Below are 22,685 nucleotides of genomic sequence, written 5' to 3' on the forward strand. Positions count from 1 at the left end.
TATGAGAATATCGCCACTGGTATATTTATAAGCAGCATGCAAAAACATCTCTCTGACACTTATAAAAAACAGTTTTATATAGTACTGACAAGAACAAAGTTTAATAATAATCAAGTGCTCGTATCGCGTTAAGAGTAAATGGGAAACCAATAGTAACATTATATAAGTATAGTTTTATTAACTTTTACCTCGCGCCAAAACAATAACCACACAAAAGACACTAATTATGACTAAGAAAACAAGTAATAGTTTTATCATGACACCAAATACTGCTGATTTGATCTCATTTTGACCATCAAAAACAAACAAGGCGAATATAAGAGCCAGGGAATCCCTGTCAGAGATGTAGCCCAGAGAGGGCGGTGGTCAGCGGGGCGAGTGAACACTGACGTCCGCTCATGCTTTGGTTCTCATACGTACTGAATCTCACTAAGCAAACGTTCAAACAGGCGCTATCTTTACTAATCGACTGTAGATTTAAATATAATAAATATATATTCTCAACTGAACTAATCTTAAAACTACACTTTGTGACCAAGAAACGCCTATCCGTCCATTGAGTTATTATGAGATTCAAAGCAGCCGAAAGTGTTACCTGTCATTCTGGCAGCCCTCAAATCCATGGCGGAAGAAGTAGTTCTCAAACAAAGAGGCTTTTAAAATAACTCCGTTTTTGTTTTCTAGTTTTCGTTTTTCAAACGTGTGCCGTCGAACTGTTGTATAAAAGCAATATTGCTCTCGGAGTCGTGTGATATAGCTCTATATCATCACGGCTGTGATTGCCTCCAGCACTCGGCCTACGGCCTCGTGCCTCTGGCATAATCACACTGTAGAGCTGTAATCGGGCCTTAAAAGTTAGGCCTGAAATGTCCGGAGCCCGACAGAATGCAGCCCGAACCCGAACGTACATTTAGATTGACAGCTATTTAAAAGCCCGAACCCGTTTACAGCCCGACATTATTTAAATGTGCGCACACACACAGCTTTTGTCAAGAATGAGAAATTTACACAGGTTTTAACATTATTAATTCATGACTAATAATCTACACACCACTTGGAAGTTGAAACAAAGAAATAAAATAAGTCATCTGTAACATTGTAACATCTCATTCTAAATAGGCTTATGCAATACACTATAAATATGCCAATAAAATTATTATTTCTTAACGAATTAAATTCGATAATATATTCTGAATTAAGATGGGTATTTGGCAATAACGAAATTAAGAGAAAGGCTCCGCGGGATTTGCGTCGGCACTTTTCTCCATTACTGCCAACATTAGTCTAAATTCTCTGTCTAAATTATGTATTTAAGTCTCGATTCATATTTAGTTATACATTGAAAAACCTACTCACCAAGATTAGGCTACATGTTTTTGATGAGGAAAATCATTAAATCCAATCCACTGTAAATGAATTCAGCGCGATCCTGCGCTACTGATTGAACTTGACCGCTCATTTACCTCACAAAGCCGGAGCGCAAGCCCGAGCCCGCCCCGAGCCCGTGTAAAATGTTAGAAAGGAAGCCCGAACCCGCCCGAGCCCGTCGGGTCCCGACGGGTCCCGTCGGGTTCGGGCAAAGATCTTCAGCTCTGAATCACAGCCGTGATGATATAGAGCTATATCACACTCCTACTCGAGCGATATTGCTTAAAGCTCACGTAACACACGCTGTTTCTGCATTTCTGATATTAATCTGGAGTACCTATGGAGTAGTATGACATCCTTTATATCTCTGAAGAGTCTTTAGTTTAATCAGATTTATAAAAGAAAGATTAGCTTTACCGAATCTTTCCGATAACGTACGAAAAAATGAAGAAGGAGGAGTTATAACACGGGAGGAGCGAGTACGAGTCATGCAACACTATACAACACTGTTTTTAACTTATGATTCACTACATGTTCGTGTCATTTATATAATATACACGCGCCTATTTCCAACATAAGACAGAAGTCTTACTTACCACGTGTAACTCGTCATGAAAATCCACCGCATCAAACACACATGCAAAACTCCGCTGCTAATCCGGATAATAAACTATATCCATTGTTTCCATAAGGCTGGATGTCTTCTCCTTACATCCAAAAACACACTTCTTGTTGTGCCATTGTTGACTTTTGAAATTAAACAAAGCTGAGTGGCGTGATAAGCTGTTAGCAAGCTCTAGCGTCTCCCGCTGACTGACGGCTGGGCGGGGTTTTCCGGGGGAAGTTTTCCGGCGGAAGCCCATATAAAGAAGTGATACGTATCGAAAACCCCTGAAACGTCAGTTAGAACCGTAATCGAAAAAAATTAGCCGAAACTTGTACGAACCCTGGCGAAGTGCATTCGGCACAGAAATACTCTGAAACACGCCCAACTGCATTTTTGACACTTTGCCTACGTTTAGCATGAGGAAACAACTCTATAACTGTGTTAATAAGTCAGAATGCTTGAAATACCATTAAACCCCCCCTTTAAATATATATGAAGAGTTTGTTTTCAAAACGCAATAAATCTATTTTGACAAATTTTGGTAAAAATGTGTTTTCTATACCAAGAAAGTGACAAGATTAAAACCACTATTTTCTGTTACAAACTTTCACATAGCATCTTTAGGTTATAATAACATTAAAAATTCAAATCCATAATTTGTTTTTCAAAAATGTATTATACATTTATTATAAAAACATTTTTTTCAAAATGCTATAAATCTGTTGAATCAATATATAAATGTGCATTCATCTTTGTCATGTTGTATTCATTTTGTTGACTAGTGGTTTACACTGATAAACATTAATGGCATTAATCAAAACACTTACTTTGTCATATTAAGAACACTGTCATTGTTGACAGCGTCGTCGCTGAACTTTTTTGACAGCGATCAGCTGTAAAATGTTTGGTCTTGCTCGATTTTCGTTGACTTAAAATAATGAGTAAAATAATGAAAAGTTTTTCATAAGATCCCCTGGGGTCAATGTGTTAGCATGACAGAAGCTTGATGCTGTTGTGTGAGAACAAGCAACAGCCGTCATTTTTCAGATGCCCGAGTGGCTTACGTTTTTTCCTCGCCACAGGAACCACCACAGGTTTATCAATGCCATCAAAAGTATTATTTTGCTTTTGTTTGTTTGTTGATCACAAAGTACAAAGAAATGAGTAAAACTAGGATTCCTTGTGTTTTTAACGCACCGCCATTGTTGTTTACAATGCGTGGAATGGTGCGCTGTGATTTTGTTGAGCGTATTTATTGCATTCTGCAGAGAAGGAGGACTGCCGTTTATTGCGTTTTGGGAAAAAAGGGAGAAAAGATGACAGTATAACATGGCGGATATCAGATTTTGAGTAAAACTAAGAATATACTTTTTAATACTGACCTGATACAATATCGATTTTGGTGATAACAATTTTTTTGTAGAGTGTAATGTTTGTTTTCTGAGTATTTTCTCTTTTACACTTCTTATATCCTACCATTTACCTAACCAAAAATATTTATAGACATATTTAACAGCACCTGCAGTTAGTTGAAGCACATCTCGTAATGGTGCACACAACACTATTAAAATGGACACACACTACAACTTTTGACTGCATGTTACTGATTTGTCGCAAAATCAAAATTCAAAACTTGTCTAGTAATGTAGTATGTGCTCTGTACTATTTCAGGCATTATTGAATATGGTTGATTGCAGGGACATTTGAACTATTTTTAAGCCAAACTGCAGCTTTTTGATACTTTAGCTTTTCATGAAACACACTTAAATTACTTTCACTGCAGATTGATTGCAGCAGAAATGGGGAAAATCCATGCAATAAAGGATGGAGAGATTGAAAACAGTTCACCAGTGACACCAGTCCTGTGGTCCAGATTATCCAACTTCCTGATCCTGGCTCAGAGTTCTGATGCTCCAGTACAGTCAAGGTAAGATAACTTTTAGCCAAATTTTTAACTTATGCCATACTCTAAGCAGTACCTTGATGCACACCTCCCCAAAAACGTAACCACACATCAGTTCTACTTGGAATGCAAGAGCTGTGATTGGTTGGCTAGAACCCTTCCCGCAGATAAAAAACAATTGATATATGCTTATGACTCAATGGTTATATCTCCTTGAGGAAAAGTGATTTGTGCAGAATTGATGATTTGTGCGAGAATATAGATTTGCAAGGTTCACTTCATTCTATTAACTTTATAGTGGTTAATAACTGTCAGTGTTTTTTTTCTGTAGCACTTGAGTAGTTGTTATCCGGGACTATCTGTCAAAATATGATTTATTACCCCCTGTCAAGCGCGTTTTGACAGGTGGGCGGGACTATCAATCAAAAGGTGTACATGCTGTCTAGTTTTGAGAGTCGTATTTTATGGCTTTTATACAGCGGCTGTCCGGACTGTGCGTGTTTTACGATGTGTCAATCAACGTGTTGTTTTTTCCTGTGTGTGTGTCATGTTTATTGCTGTCAAAAAAAGTTTATTGTTTTAGATTGTCCAGGTTCTGGACTGTCCGGTTTTACCAGCGGTCTCTCACCCTCTCTCTCCCCCCTCCGTACTCACCAGCCCTCAACCCCAGCGCGTCTCTCAACGGGGTGTCCCTTGTAAACGAGTAAAGATTTCTAAAACTCAATGTTGGTAAAATAAAATGTAATTCACCCTCACGTTGACAAAAAGTAAAGGTTTATTTAAGATTTAGGGAATTCTTGAACCAAGTCTCTGATTAAAACTTTTGATTGTAACATCACAAGTTATTTAATTAAATATTCCGTATACGTGTATAGTTTAAGCAATACCCAATGCCATAACCTTCGGCGCCATCAATACTACAATCTTTAGACTAAAGTCTAAACTAAATAAAATTTTAACCGGTTCACGAGATCCGTGAGTCTTTTCATGACCCCGCTCTGTTCACGCGCATTAAAGCTCGCTCACCAGCGGTGACAGAGAATGCGCCGGGTGCACGTTCATATATCCCGTTAAGAACCTTTTAAACGATTAAAGACATTTTCATCTCATCTACTGGGTTTTGTTTTAATTTAATGGATACTTAAAACCATGTGTGAATATGTGTATATTATACAACGAATCTTATATTGTCTGCTCTGACAAAAAAAAGTATTATTTTAGATTTTAGGTGAAGTGGCAGTGTGTATTTTATGACAAATACAGCTTGATATAAACTTTTGTTTTGTCAAAAGTTTCTTATAGACATTCAAGATTCAAATATTTTAGATGTATCTGGTTAAACTTTAATCTGATATTTTCTATTGAACTAGGCAATTTTTCTGTAGCCTGACGTTGTCATACTCAATTCTAGTCAGAATTTGAGTCTGATACCGCTCCATTGAGCTATAATTATGAGACGTGTCTCAACCGAAAAATGCCTCTGCACTCAATTGGATAGACCGGAGTGTGTAACGTATGTTAAAATGTCATCTTTTGTAGCCTGAACGAACTGCTAGTTATTTCGCTACAATGACACTAACATCATTGTGATTATACCAGTGGCGAAGCTACGGGTGGGCCTGGCCGGGCCTGGGCCCGCCCACTTTGAGTTGTGGCCCATCCAATCAGAAGGCCATTTTCCAGACAAATGTGTAAATAATTTAACAAAAATAAATAATAGTACTACGAATAGACGTCTTATCACACTATAATTTAATATATGTAATACAATTATAAATATAATTAAAATATAAAATATAAGTGCAAGTTTGCATGTTTGCATGTTCAGGCAGTTTCGCAGTTTTCTTTTACCCTATTGGTGCACACGCTTGTCAACATGAAACGTTGAATATGATTCGTCAGTCATTGTGTAACGTATGCTTTCAATGAAGCGAGTGAAAAGTGAATCCATGTGCAAAAGGTGTTTATTTGTAAAATCCCAATAAAGGGCCAGCAACCAAATCCAAACAGGGTAAATCCAATACACGTAATCCAAATAACAGGCGAGAGGTCAAGGCAGGCAGAGTCACAATCATAAATCCAAACAAACAGGCGAAAGATCAAGACAGGCGGCAAACAGGCAATAAATCCAATAAAACAGGCGTGAGTCAAAAACAGGCAGATACAGAGTAGCAGAAACAGATAAGCAGGTAACAGATCACAAAAACAGGTAACAGGCTGGGCATACGAATGTAATATACAGCGGGGAACAGGTGTACAGGAAGTGACTTATATACAGAAACAAACAGGAAGTGTGAAGCGTGACATGGCATGATGAGTTTCAAAATAAAAGTCCAAACAGAGCAGAGAATCAAAATACAAGTACAAATAACAAAAATACGCAAAATACAAGAAAAACACAAGACAAAACCTTACAGAATCCCCCCTCTAAAGGGCGACTCCCGGAGCCCAACATACAAATAACAAAGTCCAAATAGAGGGTGGGCGGGCGGGCCAGGACCTCTTGGCAAGGCAGGGCAGTTCAGGGGAGGTCCTGGGTCATGAGGCCAGGATGGTCCAGGGTCGTGGGGCCAGCATGGTCCCGGATCATGGGGCAGATGTGGGCCCGGGTCATGGGGCAGGTGTGGGCCCGGGTCATGGGGCAGGCTGGGACCTGGGTCATGGGGCAGGCTGGGACCCGGGTCATGGGGCAGGCTGGGACCCGGGTCATGGGGCAGGCTGGGACCTGGGTCATGGGGCAGGCTGGGACCTGGGTCATGGGGCAGGCTGGGACCTGGGTCATGGGGCAGGCTTGGGGCTATATCATAGGGCAGGAATAGACTTTGAACACAAGGAAAGGAAGGGTCCGAGCACACTTCGGCCTCCGCCTTGGTGCCTTCTGCCTCCTTCCTGTGTCTGGGTACTACCCCCCCCCCCAAAAAAAAACTTGGGAAAGCTTCCAAGGTCCAAGGTGGTGATGTCCCAGATGGTGAATCAGAGGAGTCCTTTGAGCCAGGTGAATCAGATGAACCAGATGAGTCAGACGGGACATGTGAATCAGGCAGGACAGATGAATCAGATGAGTCAGACGGAACAGGTGAATCAGGCAGAACAGACGAATCTGATGAATCAGGTGGGTCAGACGAATCATGTGAATCAGGTGAGTCAGATGAATCAGATGGGACAGGTGAATCAGGCAGAACAGACGAATCAGATGAGTCGGGCAGCTCAGACGAGTCGGGCAGCTCAGACGAGTCGGGCAGCTCAGACGAGTCGGGCAGCTCAGACGAGTCGGGCAGCTCAGACGAGTCGGGCAGCTCAGACGAGTCGGGCAGCTCAGACGAGTCGGGCAGCTCAGACGAGTCGGGCAGCTCAGATGAGTCGGGCAGCTCAGATGAGTCATAGGAGTCGAGTGAATCAGAGCAGTCAGATGAATCAGATGAATCGGATAAGTCGGATGAATCAGGCAGATTAGATGAGTCCAGGGGTTCGGGTTCAGGGCCTTGAGAAACATGGAAAATACCAGAGCAAACGGCAGACAAAACGCACCACAGGGCTATGGCAAATTCTGAGAGTCTATAGTCCAGGAGACATACCTCAGCGGAAGATTCAGGCATGGCGGCCATCTTCACGGCAGGTGCAGGGTGAATAATAACTCTCCTAAGTGCAGGTGTGGTGGTGACGATGGCCCTCTGAATAACAGGTGCAGGAATGGTGATAGCTCTCTCGATAACAGGTGCAGGCACAGACAGGATGGCAGCCATTTTGGGAACAGGCATGGTGGCAGCCATTTTATGATCAGGCATGGACAGAACAGGCATGATTTGGTTTGGTGTGTTGTGAATAGCCTCTGGTTTGCTATCCACAACACCCACAGTGAAGAGAGAGCCACACAAACACAGAGCATGGTCAATATATTGTTCTAAAGTCCAGTGTGGTGTATGGAGTGGCATGGAACGGGCAATGTCTCGATCTAATCCACAATAAAATATGTCTTTCAGGAATGACTCTTTAAAATTCACCTGATCTGAGAGTTCACAGAAATCCTCCACAAATTTCTCAATAGGGCGGTGGTTCTGGCGGAGACAAACAAGTTGATCTGCTGGAGTCATGGTGCTGGTGGGAATTTTCAAACCTCTGCTGGATTCCGGTTTAGGCTGTATATTCTGTAACGTATGCTTTCAATGAAGCGAGTGAAAAGTGAATCCATGTGCAAAAGGTGTTTATTTGTAAAATCCCAATAAAGGGCCAGCAACCAAATCCAAACAGGGTAAATCCAATACACGTAATCCAAATAACAGGCGAGAGGTCAAGGCAGGCACAGTCACAATCATAAATCCAAACAAACAGGCGAAAGATCAAGACAGGCGGCAAACAGGCAATAAATCCAATAAAACAGGCGTGAGTCAAAAACAGGCAGATACAGAGTAGCAGAAACAGATAAACAGGTAACAGATCACAAAAACAGGTAACAGGCTGGGCATACGAATGTAATATACAGCGGGGAACAGGTGTACAGGAAGTGACTTATATACAGAAACAAACAGGAAGTGTGAAGCGTGACATGGCATGATGAGTTTCAAAATAAAAGTCCAAACAGAGCAGAGAATCAAAATACAAGTACAAATAACAAAAATACGCAAAATACAAGAAAAACACAAGACAAAACCTTACAGAATCCCCCCTCTAAAGGGCGACTCCCGGAGCCCAACATACAAATAACAAAGTCCAAATAGAGGGTGGGCGGGCGGGCCAGGACCTCTTGGCAAGGCAGGGCAGTTCAGGGGAGGTCCTGGGTCATGAGGCCAGGATGGTCCAGGGTCGTGGGGCCAGCATGGTCCCGGATCATGGGGCAGATGTGGGCCCGGGTCATGGGGCAGGTGTGGGCCCGGGTCATGGGGCAGGCTGGGACCTGGGTCATGGGGCAGGCTGGGACCTGGGTCATGGGGCAGGCTGGGACCTGGGTCATGGGGCAGGCTGGGACCTGGGTCATGGGGCAGGCTGGGACCTGGGTCATGGGGCAGGCTGGGACCTGGGTCATGGGGCAGGCTGGGACCTGGGTCATGGGGCAGGCTTGGGGCTATATCATAGGGCAGGAATAGACTTTGAACACAAGGAAAGGAAGGGTCCGAGCACACTTCGGCCTCCGCCTTGGTGCCTTCTGCCTCCTTCCTGTGTCTGGGTACTACCCCCCCCCAAAAAAACTTGGAAAAGCTTCCAAGGTCCAAGGTGGTGATGTCCCAGATGGTGAATCAGAGGAGTCCTTTGAGCCAGGTGAATCAGATGAACCAGATGAGTCAGACGGGACATGTGAATCAGGCAGGACAGATGAATCAGATGAGTCAGACGGAACAGGTGAATCAGGCAGAACAGACGAATCTGATGAATCAGGTGGGTCAGACGAATCAGGTGAGTCAGATGAATCAGATGGGACAGGTGAATCAGGCAGAACAGACGAATCAGATGAGTCGGGCAGCTCAGACGAGTCGGGCAGCTCAGATGAGTCGGGCAGCTCAGATGAGTCGGGCAGCTCAGATGAGTCGGGCAGCTCAGATGAGTCGGGCAGCTCAGATGAGTCGGGCAGCTCAGATGAGTCATAGGAGTCGAGTGAATCAGAGCAGTCAGATGAATCAGATGAATCGGATAAGTCGGATGAATCAGGCAGATTAGATGAGTCCAGGGGTTCGGGTTCAGGGCCTTGAGAAACATGGAAAATACCAGAGCAAACGGCAGACAAAACGCACCACAGGGCTATGGCAAATTCTGAGAGTCTATAGTCCAGGAGACATACCTCAGCGGAAGATTCAGGCATGGCGGCCATCTTCACGGCAGGTGCAGGGTGAATAATAACTCTCCTAAGTGCAGGTGTGGTGGTGACGATGGCCCTCTGAATAACAGGTGCAGGAATGGTGATAGCTCTCTCGATAACAGGTGCAGGCACAGACAGGATGGCAGCCATTTTGGGAACAGGCATGGTGGCGGCCATTTTATGATCAGGCATGGACAGAACAGGCATGATTTGGTTTGGTGCGTTGTGAATAGCCTCTGGTTTGCTATCCACAACACCCACAGTGAAGAGAGAGCCACACAAACACAGAGCATGGTCAATATATTGTTCTAAAGTCCAGTGTGGTGTATGGAGTGGCATGGAACGGGCAATGTCTCGATCTAATCCACAATAAAATATGTCTTTCAGGAATGACTCTTTAAAATTCACCTGATCTGAGAGTTCACAGAAATCCTCCACAAATTTCTCAATAGGGCGGTGGTTCTGGCGGAGACAAACAAGTTGATCTGCTGGAGTCATGGTGCTGGTGGGAATTTTCAAACCTCTGCTGGATTCCGGTTTAGGCTGTATATTCTGTAACGTATGCTTTCAATGAAGCGAGTGAAAAGTGAATCCATGTGCAAAAGGTGTTTATTTGTAAAATCCCAATAAAGGGCCAGCAACCAAATCCAAACAGGGTAAATCCAATACACGTAATCCAAATAACAGGCGAGAGGTCAAGGCAGGCAGAGTCACAATCATAAATCCAAACAAACAGGCGAAAGATCAAGACAGGCGGCAAACAGGCAATAAATCCAATAAAACAGGCGTGAGTCAAAAACAGGCAGATACAGAGTAGCAGAAACAGATAAACAGATCACAAAAACAGGTAACAGGCTGGGCATACGAATGTAATATACAGCGGGGAACAGGTGTACAGGAAGTGACTTATATACAGAAACAAACAGGAAGTGTGAAGCGTGACATGGCATGATGTGTTTCAAAATAAAAGTCCAAACAGAGCAGAGAATCAAAATACAAGTACAAATAACAAAACTACGCAAAATACAAGAAAAACACAAGACAAAACCTTACACATTGTTAGTTCCTACGCGCGATTGAACTGAATTTAAAAATAGCGAGTCGCAAATCATCAAGTTTAACAGCCTTTCCACGATGAGATCTGCTGTTATCTGTTTACTTTTGGAGACAGAGACTATACATCACTCATTGAAAGTTGGATTACTGAGGACATCTTTTCAAACGTCAACAAAATGAAACGAGCACTTATTACTTTGATAATGACGTCATGCTGTGTCAAAGACTGTTCTTCACCACATACTGTATAAAAAACATATAACGTTACGCTCATCGATGATAAATGCTCGTCTGAGAACTTTATTTCTGCTTTTCTTTGCGCGAAGGGACATATTATGATCAAAGATATTGGACTTTGTTATTATGATCGAGACTTTCTCCATCTTTAACCAGAAGCCCTGTATCAGACTACATTAGGACATGTAAAGGTGAGTTCAGACATTTTCGTAATGTTCGTTTATAGTGGTGTCATTACTACAGTTTATAGTCAGGAGTATTACTCCAGTCAACTATTTAAGGGGGCAGACTCTGTCGTGTACATAGGCTGTATGATTTACTGTTGTTGGAATAAAATTTACACTTAAATGACAACACATGAAATTTGGAATGCGCCATGTTGTTTGATGGCCATGTTCTCATTAAATAACAATCTCTCAAACGAGTTCTTTAGTAAAATCAAATCACTACCTGTTGAATCTGTCATAGCCTATGACGCTTTCACGTCATGCATTTTGCTGACGAGACATATCATTTTTCGGAACTACGTTCACGTAACGTAAATACCGTAAAAACTAATTCCGTTACTAATTCTACTGAGTTGTGTTTTCAAGTAGATTAATAATTTGGTGGGTCACTGCCCATAGACTGTATAAAACAGGCATAGCCCCACCTGCCCATATACTGTAGACAAGCTGGTTGGTTATTTGTAAGTGGTTTTATAATTTTCCCCTTGAAACATTGTGCTGCCTGCATGGCATCAAGGTAACTTTGATTAGGTAGCGTGCACACCAACGCTTTTAAACGCGGCTGAAAACGCCGAATGCCAGCTGCTTTTTCAGCCCGTGGCTTTGGTTGCTGTGATACTTGAGCTGTGAGTCGGTTGGTTGTTGTGATATTTGTCCCGCCCTGCTGGCTGTTTTGAAAAACGCCACTTCCATTGGGAAAAAAACATACGCCGGCCACAGGCATACAAACTTTGTTGTGCACGCCCCCAGATTATGTACATTCTATGCTTTGCCCACCCTGTTTTATAAAGGCCCACCCACTTGAACATTTCTGGCTTCGCCACTGGATTATACTAAGTCTGAGTTAGCGAATCAACACCGACTATGTTTACAACATTTCATTTATATCACAACATTAAGTATATACTAAGTCATACAGTAAGACTATCTCTTACCATTTGTACGTTAGGTGAACTTCATCCACGACGATACCTATTAACGTTACGTTGGCTTGAAAAATATCGGAGCCTAGCATGTCCCTCCACTTATTCAGCAGTCACGATTCCGGGGTTCCGAAAAGAAGCTGGCAACGACCGCTAATTACATCCATCTCGTCGTGCACGCCGAGTTGCATCGCAGTGATACCCATTTCAGTTGCTTCTTTAACTTTGTCCTCCATAAGTGCGACCAACTTTTGCCGAATCCCGTGGGAAAGATGGCAAAAACATAAACAAATGCCTTGCTCGCGTTTCTCTGTTCCTCTTTTTAAATCAATGCTCTGTCGTTATCTTTTAGAACAGACTCAATGTCAGAATCCACACATCTGAATTCTCCAGCGGCAGCCATTTCGTTGTAAACAGATTCAACACACGCGCTCTTTGGTGACGTGGTTGATTACGTTACTGTTAAACATCTGTCCATCATCGTATAAAGCACGCCCTCACAATTTGATTGGTTCGACCAGCTTTGGGACTCGCATAGTAGCTCCTCAATGGAAAAACCCCAGACCGATCTTCCCCTCTTCAAAATAAGGTGGGCGGGGCTAAGATCGGCTGGCACCCAGGCTAATTTTTCTGATCAGTCACAAACTTTCACAAGCTGCTCTGTGTATGTGTCTGGGGCGTGAGAGAATTCACAGCAGGGGACGGATTGTAAAGTAGTTAGAATCTTTTAAAACCGTTTTGGTAAAATGTAATATGGTCCACTCTGACAAAAAGTAAAAGGTTTATTTTAGATTTTAGGTGGAGCATCAGCGCCTATTTTATGGCAAACACTGCAGGATCTAAAAGTTTGTAACATCACAAATTTATTTAATGAAATTTTCAGTACGTGTATTTCTAAGCAATGAATTGTGCCAAAACCACCAGAATTCGACAATTCTTTAGACTAAAGTCTATTTATTTTAAACTAAATTAATGTTGAATCTTTTCATGCACAGTATTCTGTTCACGCCATTAAAGATCGGGCTCCGGCGGTTACAATAAAGAACATACACGGATGTGTGTTCATATCTGCCGTTAAGAAACTTTTAAACAATTAAAGACATTTTCATCTCATCTTCTGGGGTTTGTTTTAAATTAATGTCACCTTAAAACCAACTGTGAATATGTGGTTATTACACAATAAATGTAATTCTGAGCGCTCTGGCTATATAAAGGTTTATTTTAGGCGTATCATTATGCCACACACACAAGATAATGATTTAAATACATTATTGCATAGCGCAATAATGCACATGCCCTCACATATCTATGTGTTTATAATCAAACTTTTTAAAGTTTTAAGACATTTTTACCCCATTTTCTGGTTTGTATTCATAGTTGCACCTAACCTCCAAGTGTAAATATGTGTTTATTTCACAACAAATGTAATTCTGTCCGCATTTTAGTTTTGGCCTAGAACCATGTCTCTAATCTAAACATGTCATGTTTTTAAGATGAAGCGCCCATGTGTGTTTTATGACAAATGCTATTTGATCTTAATTTTTGTTTTTAACAACCAAAGGTTCTTATACACAATCAAGAATTAAACATCTAGACGTGTCTGAGTAAATTTATATCTGATAACGCATGAACCGCTCCGTATTCCGACTGACTGACGACTGCGCTCGTGTGTGTGTTTGCATGTGTGCGTTGGTGTCTCTGGTTGTTACTAAAACCTTGATGTTAAGCTTGTCCCCCATTGACAAAAAGTAAAAGGGTTTTTTTTTAGATTGTAGGCTTCATTACACAGATACTGATTAAATCATGTTATCTCTTATTTGCAACTTAAAAGTTTTAAGACATTTTATCTCGTATTTTGTTTTTGTTTTTTAATTAATGTAGCCTTAAACCCATCTGTTATCCATTTAGGGAACAATAAAATGTTTGCAAATATTATTTATCAAAGTTGATGATGTTATAATCCAGTTGTCACTAATGTGACAACAAACATTTCTTAAAAGACAAAACATTTAATAAATTTGACATGGCTCACAGAGACACATTAGGCTTTTTTGTGTGGTTTTGTTAAACATGGTTGTGTGCTTCCATTAAACTATCTATATCAGCAACAACAGATAGGACATGGCTCTACATAACATTTAAAATCATGTGCTTATATTAAATAGGTAAAACCTTATTTTTTACTAAATAAAATAAAATAAAAATATACTATTCGAGCATCTTAACCTGATATAAGGTTAGGTTAGGTTTAAGATGAATCAGCGTCTATAGCTTTACGACTTACAGCACAAAACCCCCAGAGGATATGGGGGTGTGTGTGGATTGGTAGTTATCACGTGGTAGGTGCCCAAACGTTCATCAGCGTGGGGGGTTTGTGAAGCGGAACAGGGCCTGCACAGATGAGAAGCTCATCGACTGAACACAGGAACTTTTACCAAAAACTTACTCCGGATTAACACAACACAGAACAATTTTGCACGATCCTTTTGCTGCTGCCAAGGTGTCCGAATTCGCAAACAAACTATCAAACAATGTGCGGCAGAAACTGTTGACACTATTTGCACAAGTTATGACATGATCCTTTTGTTGCTGCCAAGGTGATTGAACTTAGAAACAAACAATCAAGCGCGGTGCAAAAGTTGTCTACGACGCTACGGATTCTTGAAAAAGATGGCACAAAGATAATTTGAACGACTTCGCAATGGCCAGATAGGGTATATGTATGGTACCGACCTTTTTAAAGATATGCTTAAAAAGAACTACAAGCGGGAGATGACCAATCTACTATGTACTGTGATATACAAAGATGCCAATGTGTGCCTGCCTCCAAATTTTTGCGAAGCTAATGCCGAGCCTATAACCAGACTCAAGGAAAAAACAGATGGTGTGAAAAGTATAGATGAATCTTTCAATAACATGGTTCAGATGCCGGTTCAGGCCAAAGAGGCACCCTGTTTGTTTATTAGAAAAGCCCTAGAGATATTTTTATGACTGTGATGATAAAGAGTTTTACATTGGTAACACCATCCTCATGTCGGCATTTGTAATTGATGTATGCATTGATATGCTTGTAGAGAAACGAGAAATGAATGTGTGTGAAATCACAGAAAATGCCGTAGATTTCATCTTTGAAAAGGGTCTTGGTTCATGCATGCACTTTCTATAGTATTTAGACAACATCATAAGGTTTAATGATGATGATTAAAAACCAAGCGTGTGTGCCAGTGGAACCTCTTACGCAAGTTTTTACATGATATGTTTTTAGTTTTCCAAAAGTCTTAAGCTGTTTTATTTTTTACTCTCCATAATGATTGTCAATCCATGTCCATCAACAATTTTATACTTTAACAAAAACTACGTTTTAGTGGTGTATTGTCACGGTGGTTTTATGCGTTGAATTTGTTTACTGCTTATGTTTCTTGTATGTTTTGCTGCACCGGTTTTCATAAAAACAAACAAAAAATATATATACATGGATTCTTTGTCTTAATGTCTGTGTTGTTACCATTAGATGCAAACATTAGAACATTTAGACATCTTGTATAGACAATGTGTGACGTTGCTCATTCTTCATATGTTTTTGCGACTCCGCACAGAGAAACGTGAAACATTAATAGAAACTAGATAGAAAAGTTCGTCGGAACAAACTTTATGTTGGCTTGAGAAAGCCTAGTCTGAGAGTAGAGTTTGACAACTTAGCATGAAGCTATCATGATTTAAGATAAAGCTAGCATGATTTAACATGAAGCGAACATGATTTAGCATGAAGCTAGCATGATTTAACATTAAGCTAGCATGATGCTTACACGATTTAGCATGAAGTTAGCATGAAGCTAGCATAATTTAACATGAAGCTAGCATGATGTTAACATGATTAGCATGAAATTAGCATGATGATAACATGATTAACATGAGGCTAGCATGATGATAGAATGATTAGCATAAAGCTAGCATGATGCTAGCATGATGCTAGCATGATTAGCATGATGCTAACATGATTAGCATGAAGCTAGCATGATGATAGAATGATTAGCATGAAGCTAGCATGATGTTAGCATGATTAGCATGATGCTAACATGATTAGCATGAAGCTAGCATGATGATAGAATGATTAGCATAAAGCTAGCATGAAGCTAGCATGATTAGCATGAAGCTAGCATGATGTTAGCATGAAGCTAGCATGAAGCTAGCATGATTAGCATGAAGCTAGCATGATGTTAGCATGATTAGCATGAAGCTAGCATGATGTTAACATGATTAGCATGAAGCTAGCATGATGCTAGCATGATTAGCATGAAGCTAGCATGATGCTAGCATGATTAGCATGATGCTAGCATGATTAGCATGAAGCTAACATGATGTTAGCATGATTAGCATGAAGCTAGCATGAAGCTAGCATGATTAGCATGAAGTTAGCATGAAGCTAGCATGATGGTAGCATGATTAACATGAAGTTAGCATGATGCTAGCATGATTAGCATGAAGCTAGCATGATGCTAGCATGATTAGCATGAAGCTAGCATGAAGTTAGCATGATTAGCATGAAGCTAGCATGATTAGCATGAAGCTAGCATGATTAGCAGGAAGCTAGCATGAAGCTAACATTTATTGCGTTGCTAGGGTACTAAGTTTGGTTGCTAGGGAGAAAATTGGCATCCCATAATGATCACACTTCAAGCCACAAGTAAAACGGTCCAACCCCCGTGTCTCTACAATGTTCTGATGCGGAGATATAAGGCTTTGTTTATTCTGTTGCTAGGGTACTAAGTTTGGTTGCTAGGGAGAAAATTGGCATCCCATAATGATCACACTTCAAGCCACAAGTAAAACGGTCCAACCCCTGTGTCTCTATGATGTTCTGAAGCGGAGATATAAGGCTTTGTTTATTCCGTTGCTAGGGTACTAAGTTTGGTTGCTAGGGAGAAAATTGGCATCCCATAATGATCACACTTCAAGCCACAAGTAAAACGGTCCAACCCCTGTGTCTCTATGATGTTCTGAAGCGGAGATATAAGGCTTTGTTTATTCTGTTGCTAGGGTACTAAGTTTGGTTGCTAGGGAGAAAATTGCCATCCCATAATGATTACACTTCAAGCCACAAGTAAAACGGTCCAACCCCTGTGTCTCTACGATGTTCAGATCCAGAGATATAATGCTTTGTTTATTATGTTGCTAGGGTCTTCATATTTTGTTGCTAGGGGCATGGCTCAATGCCTCAATAAGAATCCTAAGAGACTGATTGGATGCCTGAGTAAAATGAGCCCACCCCTATGTCTCTATGACACTCTGGTGCAAAGATATCCATGTGGGCTTTTTATAATGGTAGTCTATGGGAGATGTTGCTAGGGTACCCAAAATTGTTGCTAGGGGCGTGGCTTAATAGCTCTGGGGTGATCCTAAGAGACTGATTGGATGCTTGAGTAAAATGAGCCCACCCCTATGTCTCTAAGACACTCTTAAGTGAAGATATTCCATCTGGGACGCTTTTATTCCCTTTTATGGGCATGTTTCCTGCCCCATTATAAGTCAATGGGAAATTTTGGGGGCCTCTTACACCCCAGGGGTACAGCTTACACCCCATTGTGAGGTATGTTCTTACACAGCCTGTCAGCCTCCTTAAATGTGGTAAGCCACAAGTTTCTACAAGTTTCTCACTCGCAGCTATGACCCGTCAAAGTTTGTCTCAATGTTAAGTCAATGGAAATTTTGGGGTGTTTCAGCGCCCCGTTTAGGAATTCGGAAGGTCCCATCAGTTAGAAAAGATATAGCAACTCGAGTCAGATCAGACCGAAGGTCTGTCCAAAGTTTGATGGCTGTAGCTTGAAAGCTCTAGGACGAGTTAGAGTTAGAAATTTTAGTCTCAGAAGAAAAAGAATAATAAGTTTAAGTGCAACAACAGTATGTTGGCTTTCTCAAGCCAACATAATTACATGTGTCTACTTCACAGGTCTTTCAGCGGCGTAAAATAAAGTCAACAGTGTTAGAAAGCTAAAACCCACAGGCACGACCTGATCCTAATTCTGTAATTTTGTTACCTGGCGTCTGTCACATAGACAGACCATCTACTCCATGTCTCTACGAATCCTGACAGAGTTTGGCTTCATGTACACACCACACCAAATCTAAACCATGGTTAACCTAAATACAGTTGTATGCCAAGATCTCTAATTTTCTGACATGAGCACAAAAGTTGATATGGTAATCATCAATCATAACTCACTTTTTAGTTACCGAAAGGTTTTTTGTTTATTTTAGTTTAACTCAACACACTATTTTATGCATGCAGAAATTGTCAGATTTTACGTTTTCAGGTTTCATGTGCACATCACACTGCGATTACAGTTTCAACTAGTTCACTGATTTATCAATAATAACTCCAAATGTTGTTTTGTGTGCTTGCTCTGATTTCATAAAACATCCATTTACATTCAAAACCTATGGGTTCTTTGTCTTGATGTCATCAATTATTTCGTTTACATCATCAACACCAAAATGTTTTAGAGAGTGCAAACTGTTTTACTTCGGTTTAAACATGTTGGTTGATTTCGGTCTAGATTTTTATAGAAAACTTCAGAACATGTCGCTGTGTTAAGATTAACAAGAATGATGAAACATTTTTAATTTTTAAGTGTCCCCCAAAGAGTAAGTGTTGGTGTCAGGCTCGGACTGGTAATCTGTACAACCGGGCAAATGCCCGGTGGGCCGGTCGACACGTGGGCCGGTGGCCTCCGAGATTTTTTTTTTATCATGCCAAAATGTTTAAGTTATTTATTTTCGGCCCGTCATGTATAAATGCAGTTGCATTTGGATTTGGGGGGGGTGATAGGAAAATATTTTCGGCTTCTTCATGACAGGTTCAGTGTGTGTTACGATCGCGCACCCATGCCCCACCCCTCAAATGGATTTGTCCAAGCAGCCGCTAGGTTTATGGGGAAATATACAGTGATGATAGCGCATCATTTAGCCTTGCACTTAAGAAAAATCATTATGGACAACAGAGGCTCCAAAAAGAAGAAAGGGGGAGCGGAGAAGATCCGCGAGAAAAAGTCGCCCAGGTATATTAACAACTGCCCAAATATATCTGGCATAACTTTTTTTGTTCTTCCGTGATAATGACACTATTTGATAATGACATTTGAGTGCGAGCACGTGTCTCTTCCAACGAGTTCGGTATGTGTTCGCGTGCTCTCTGTTTCTCTGTAAAATTGGGTGTGAGCCGAGGCAAGCTCAGTGTCACGTTGTGTCCATGTTTCTGAACTTGAGCAGAGTTGTATGCATTAGAGGTCTTCACAGAGGACCCGTACAGTTCCGGGTCTATGTTTTAAAGGGGCAGCTGGGTCTCGGTCGGTCCCAGTTTAGTTATGCTACTTCCGGTCCTGGGTCTGATCGACCAGTCGGCGCTAATGCGTTAAAGCTCTGGTTTCTATGGCTATAACAACTGGCTCTTGTTTTGAAAGTCACAATGCACTTTCTTTCTTATATTTTTATAAATATCATTAATTAACCATCTTTGCTTTCTGAGCAAACATTTTAGATATAAGAGATGGTAATCTTTTAATCTGCAAGAGAGAAATAGAAAGAGAGGCACTTTTACTGCTTCTGCTCTATCTAATATAAAGTGAAGAAAGCTACATAAACCATTATAACACCAGTCACATTTATAATCTATAGACCTGCACTGTCTATCATTAATATACTTTACATATTATTGTATTCAATAGAGTTTGATAAAAGGGGTCATCTACACAAGTATTGCTTCATATAACAGTGCAAAAATAGTCAAGTGTTTTTGTGGTGCTTCGACAAACAGTGTCAGCTTTGTTCATGGCAAAGAGAGTTTGAGGTGGTTGAATTTTAACTATACTGTGAAATTAATATAAATGTTCAATAAATCAAAGCATTGGGTTAGAAGGGCGATTTTGGTATCGGTGGGCTTGTGTGTGGAGTGGAGGGGGGGGGTGTCGGTCCAGTGGTGGGCCGTTCCACGAGGAAATTGCCAGGGCCGAATTTTGTTCCCAGTCCGACCCTGGTTGGTGTGACAAGTACTTTTGATTGTTTGGAAATTATATGAATGCAGAGAAACTATTCAAAAGTTTTGAACTATAACATAAATTTTATATGGGTTCTGATTTAAAAAACAGCAAGGTGTACCCAGTGTTACTAACACACAGTTCTAACCATATCACAAGCCTGAATGTTTCGAAAAATAAAAACTTTTTGAAGACCGCACACAATAGTGATTTCATAATTTGTATAAAAGACATGTCGTGTTTGCAAGGGGTTTGTTGGTGTATTTTAGACACAAAGCTGTTAATTCCAAGCTTTAAACAATTGTGCATGACAAAAGTTGTTCTGGCTGGTACCGATTTTAAATGCTACGTGTCCATACTATTTCAAACATTACTAAGTTGTAGATGTTTGCATCTTAATTTACAAGGTTTTTAACACACATTACTGTTTTGTCTTGGTGTGTTTCATCGTGTCGATGCTGTTTCATACAACAGACTCTCAACTTTATGTTAAAAGGATTACTAGATAAAAACCTCATTAATCTGTATTATGTTGCTACGGATGATTTTACAAGTTTACAGTTTCAAACATTTTGCTATATCGATGTGAAAGGTTTAGTAAGTAAATCTAAAATATAATTCCCAGTGTTGCAGCGTTCCCTTAATCTTCTAGCAACAATTTCTCATGAAATTACCAACATGTATGATGTACTAACTGTCAGGGGATCTGCGATGTACTTTATTATTTTCTGAAGTAATTAACTATCTAGTGCATACTGCACAATAACTTAACCAATAAAGAGGTTGACAAGTGTTACATAACCTATAGAAACGAAACAAAATGAATTACAAAGTCACTGATATAAGGTTTACACTTACAAATCACGCAGATGTTTAAAGTGAAGTTGTTACACCCAGAGAGGTATGTCCCTAACTTCAGGACCCCATGCCCCACGCCTACCTATTACAGTCATTAAAACGGCCCCAGTTTGGTTCATTCAACACATTCACTTAACAGATTTCAAGAAACTATGGACTCCTACTGCTACACCAACACATTTGCGCTACCCACACCAGAGCATTATGAAGATGAGAGAACCTACAGCTGGACCTGTGCCCTCAATAAGGCCCCTACAGTACCTGATGGAGGACCATCACCCTACAACAACAACACCATTTGTATGGCTCCAGTAATTTCTGATGATGTTCCAATAGACCTCAAGAAAGCTCCTGCAATGCATGCTAACAACTCATGGATGGCTGAGTTCTGCATGGATCTAAGGGTATCGCAACCTGTCTTTCCTCACAACTCTGTACGGGTGCACTGTAACAATAGTCTGCGCAACAAATAATGATCAGACTGATGTTTGTGAAATTATATTTATATGAAATGATATTTATAAATTTCTACGCCACATTGTGACATATGATGTTTCTTTTACTTGATGAGAAATAAAAACTTGTATCACTTTAAACATCTGCGTGATTTGTAAGTGTAAACCTTATATCAGTGACTTTGTAATTCATTTTGTTTCGTTTCTGTAGGTTATGTAACACTTGTCAACCTCTTTATCGGTTAAGTTAGTGTGCAGTATGCACTAGATAGTTAATTACTTCAGAAAATAATAAAGTACATCGCAGATCCCCTGACAGTTAGTACATGATACATGTTGGTAATCTCATGAGAAATTGTTGCTAGAAGATTAAGGGAACGCTGCAACACTGGGAATTATATTTTAGATTTACTTACTAAATCTTTCACATCGAAACAGCGAAGATAGCAAAATGTTTGAAACTGTAAACTTGTAAAATCATCAGTAGCAACATAATACAGATTGATGAGGTTTTTATCTAGTAATCCTTTTAACATAAAGTTGAGAGACTGTTGTATGAAACAGCATCGACATGATGAAACACACCAAGACAAAATAGTAATGTGTGTTAAAAACCTTGTAAATTAAGATGCAAACATCTACAACTAAGTAATGTTTGAAATAGTATGGACACGTAGCATTTAAAATCGGTACCAGCCAGAACAACTTTTGTCATGCACAATTGTTTAAAGCTTGGAATTAACAGCTTTGTGTCTAAAATACACCAACAAACCCCTTGCAAACATGACATGTCTTTTATACAAACTATGAAATCACTATTGTGTGCGGTCTTCAAAAAGTTTTTATTTTTCTAAACATTCAGGCTTGTGATATGGTTAGAACTGTGTGTTAGTAACACTGGGTACACCTTGCTGTTTTTAAAATCAGAACCCATATAAAATTTATGTTATAGTTCAAAACTTTTGAATAGTTTCTCTGCATTCATATCGTTTCCAAACAATTAAAAGTACTTTTCACACCAACACTTACTCTTGGACACTTAAAAGTAAAAATGTTTCATCATTCTTGTAAATGTTAACACACTGACATGTTCTGAAGTTTTCTATAAAAATCTAGACCGAAATCAACCAACATGTTTAAATCGAAGTAAAACAGTTTGCACTCTCTAAAACATGTTGGGGTTGATGATGTAAACGAAATAATTGATGACATCAAGACAAAGAACCCATAGGT

The 22,685-nt window shown here is 40.4% G+C and overlaps 1 protein-coding gene across 4 annotated transcripts in view; it reads left to right on the forward strand.

Moving 5' to 3' along the window:
- LOC135780875 (ethanolamine kinase 1) overlaps nucleotides 1-22,685 on the forward strand; it is a 155,330-nt gene that overhangs the window by 29,550 nt on the left and 103,095 nt on the right. For 3 of the 4 annotated variants that reach the window (XM_065291166.2, XM_065291167.2, XM_065291168.2), the window contains exon 3: nucleotides 3,759-3,902. The exons of the other annotated variant lie outside the window; for it this stretch is intronic. In XM_065291166.2, coding sequence (XP_065147238.1) covers nucleotides 3,759-3,902 — 144 coding nt within the window. The remainder of the gene's footprint in view (nucleotides 1-3,758; nucleotides 3,903-22,685) is intronic. 4 annotated transcript variants of the gene reach the window in all.

Source organism: Paramisgurnus dabryanus, chromosome 23, assembly GCF_030506205.2.
Source record: "Paramisgurnus dabryanus chromosome 23, PD_genome_1.1, whole genome shotgun sequence".
NCBI classification, from domain to species: Eukaryota; Metazoa; Chordata; class Actinopteri; order Cypriniformes; family Cobitidae; genus Paramisgurnus; species Paramisgurnus dabryanus.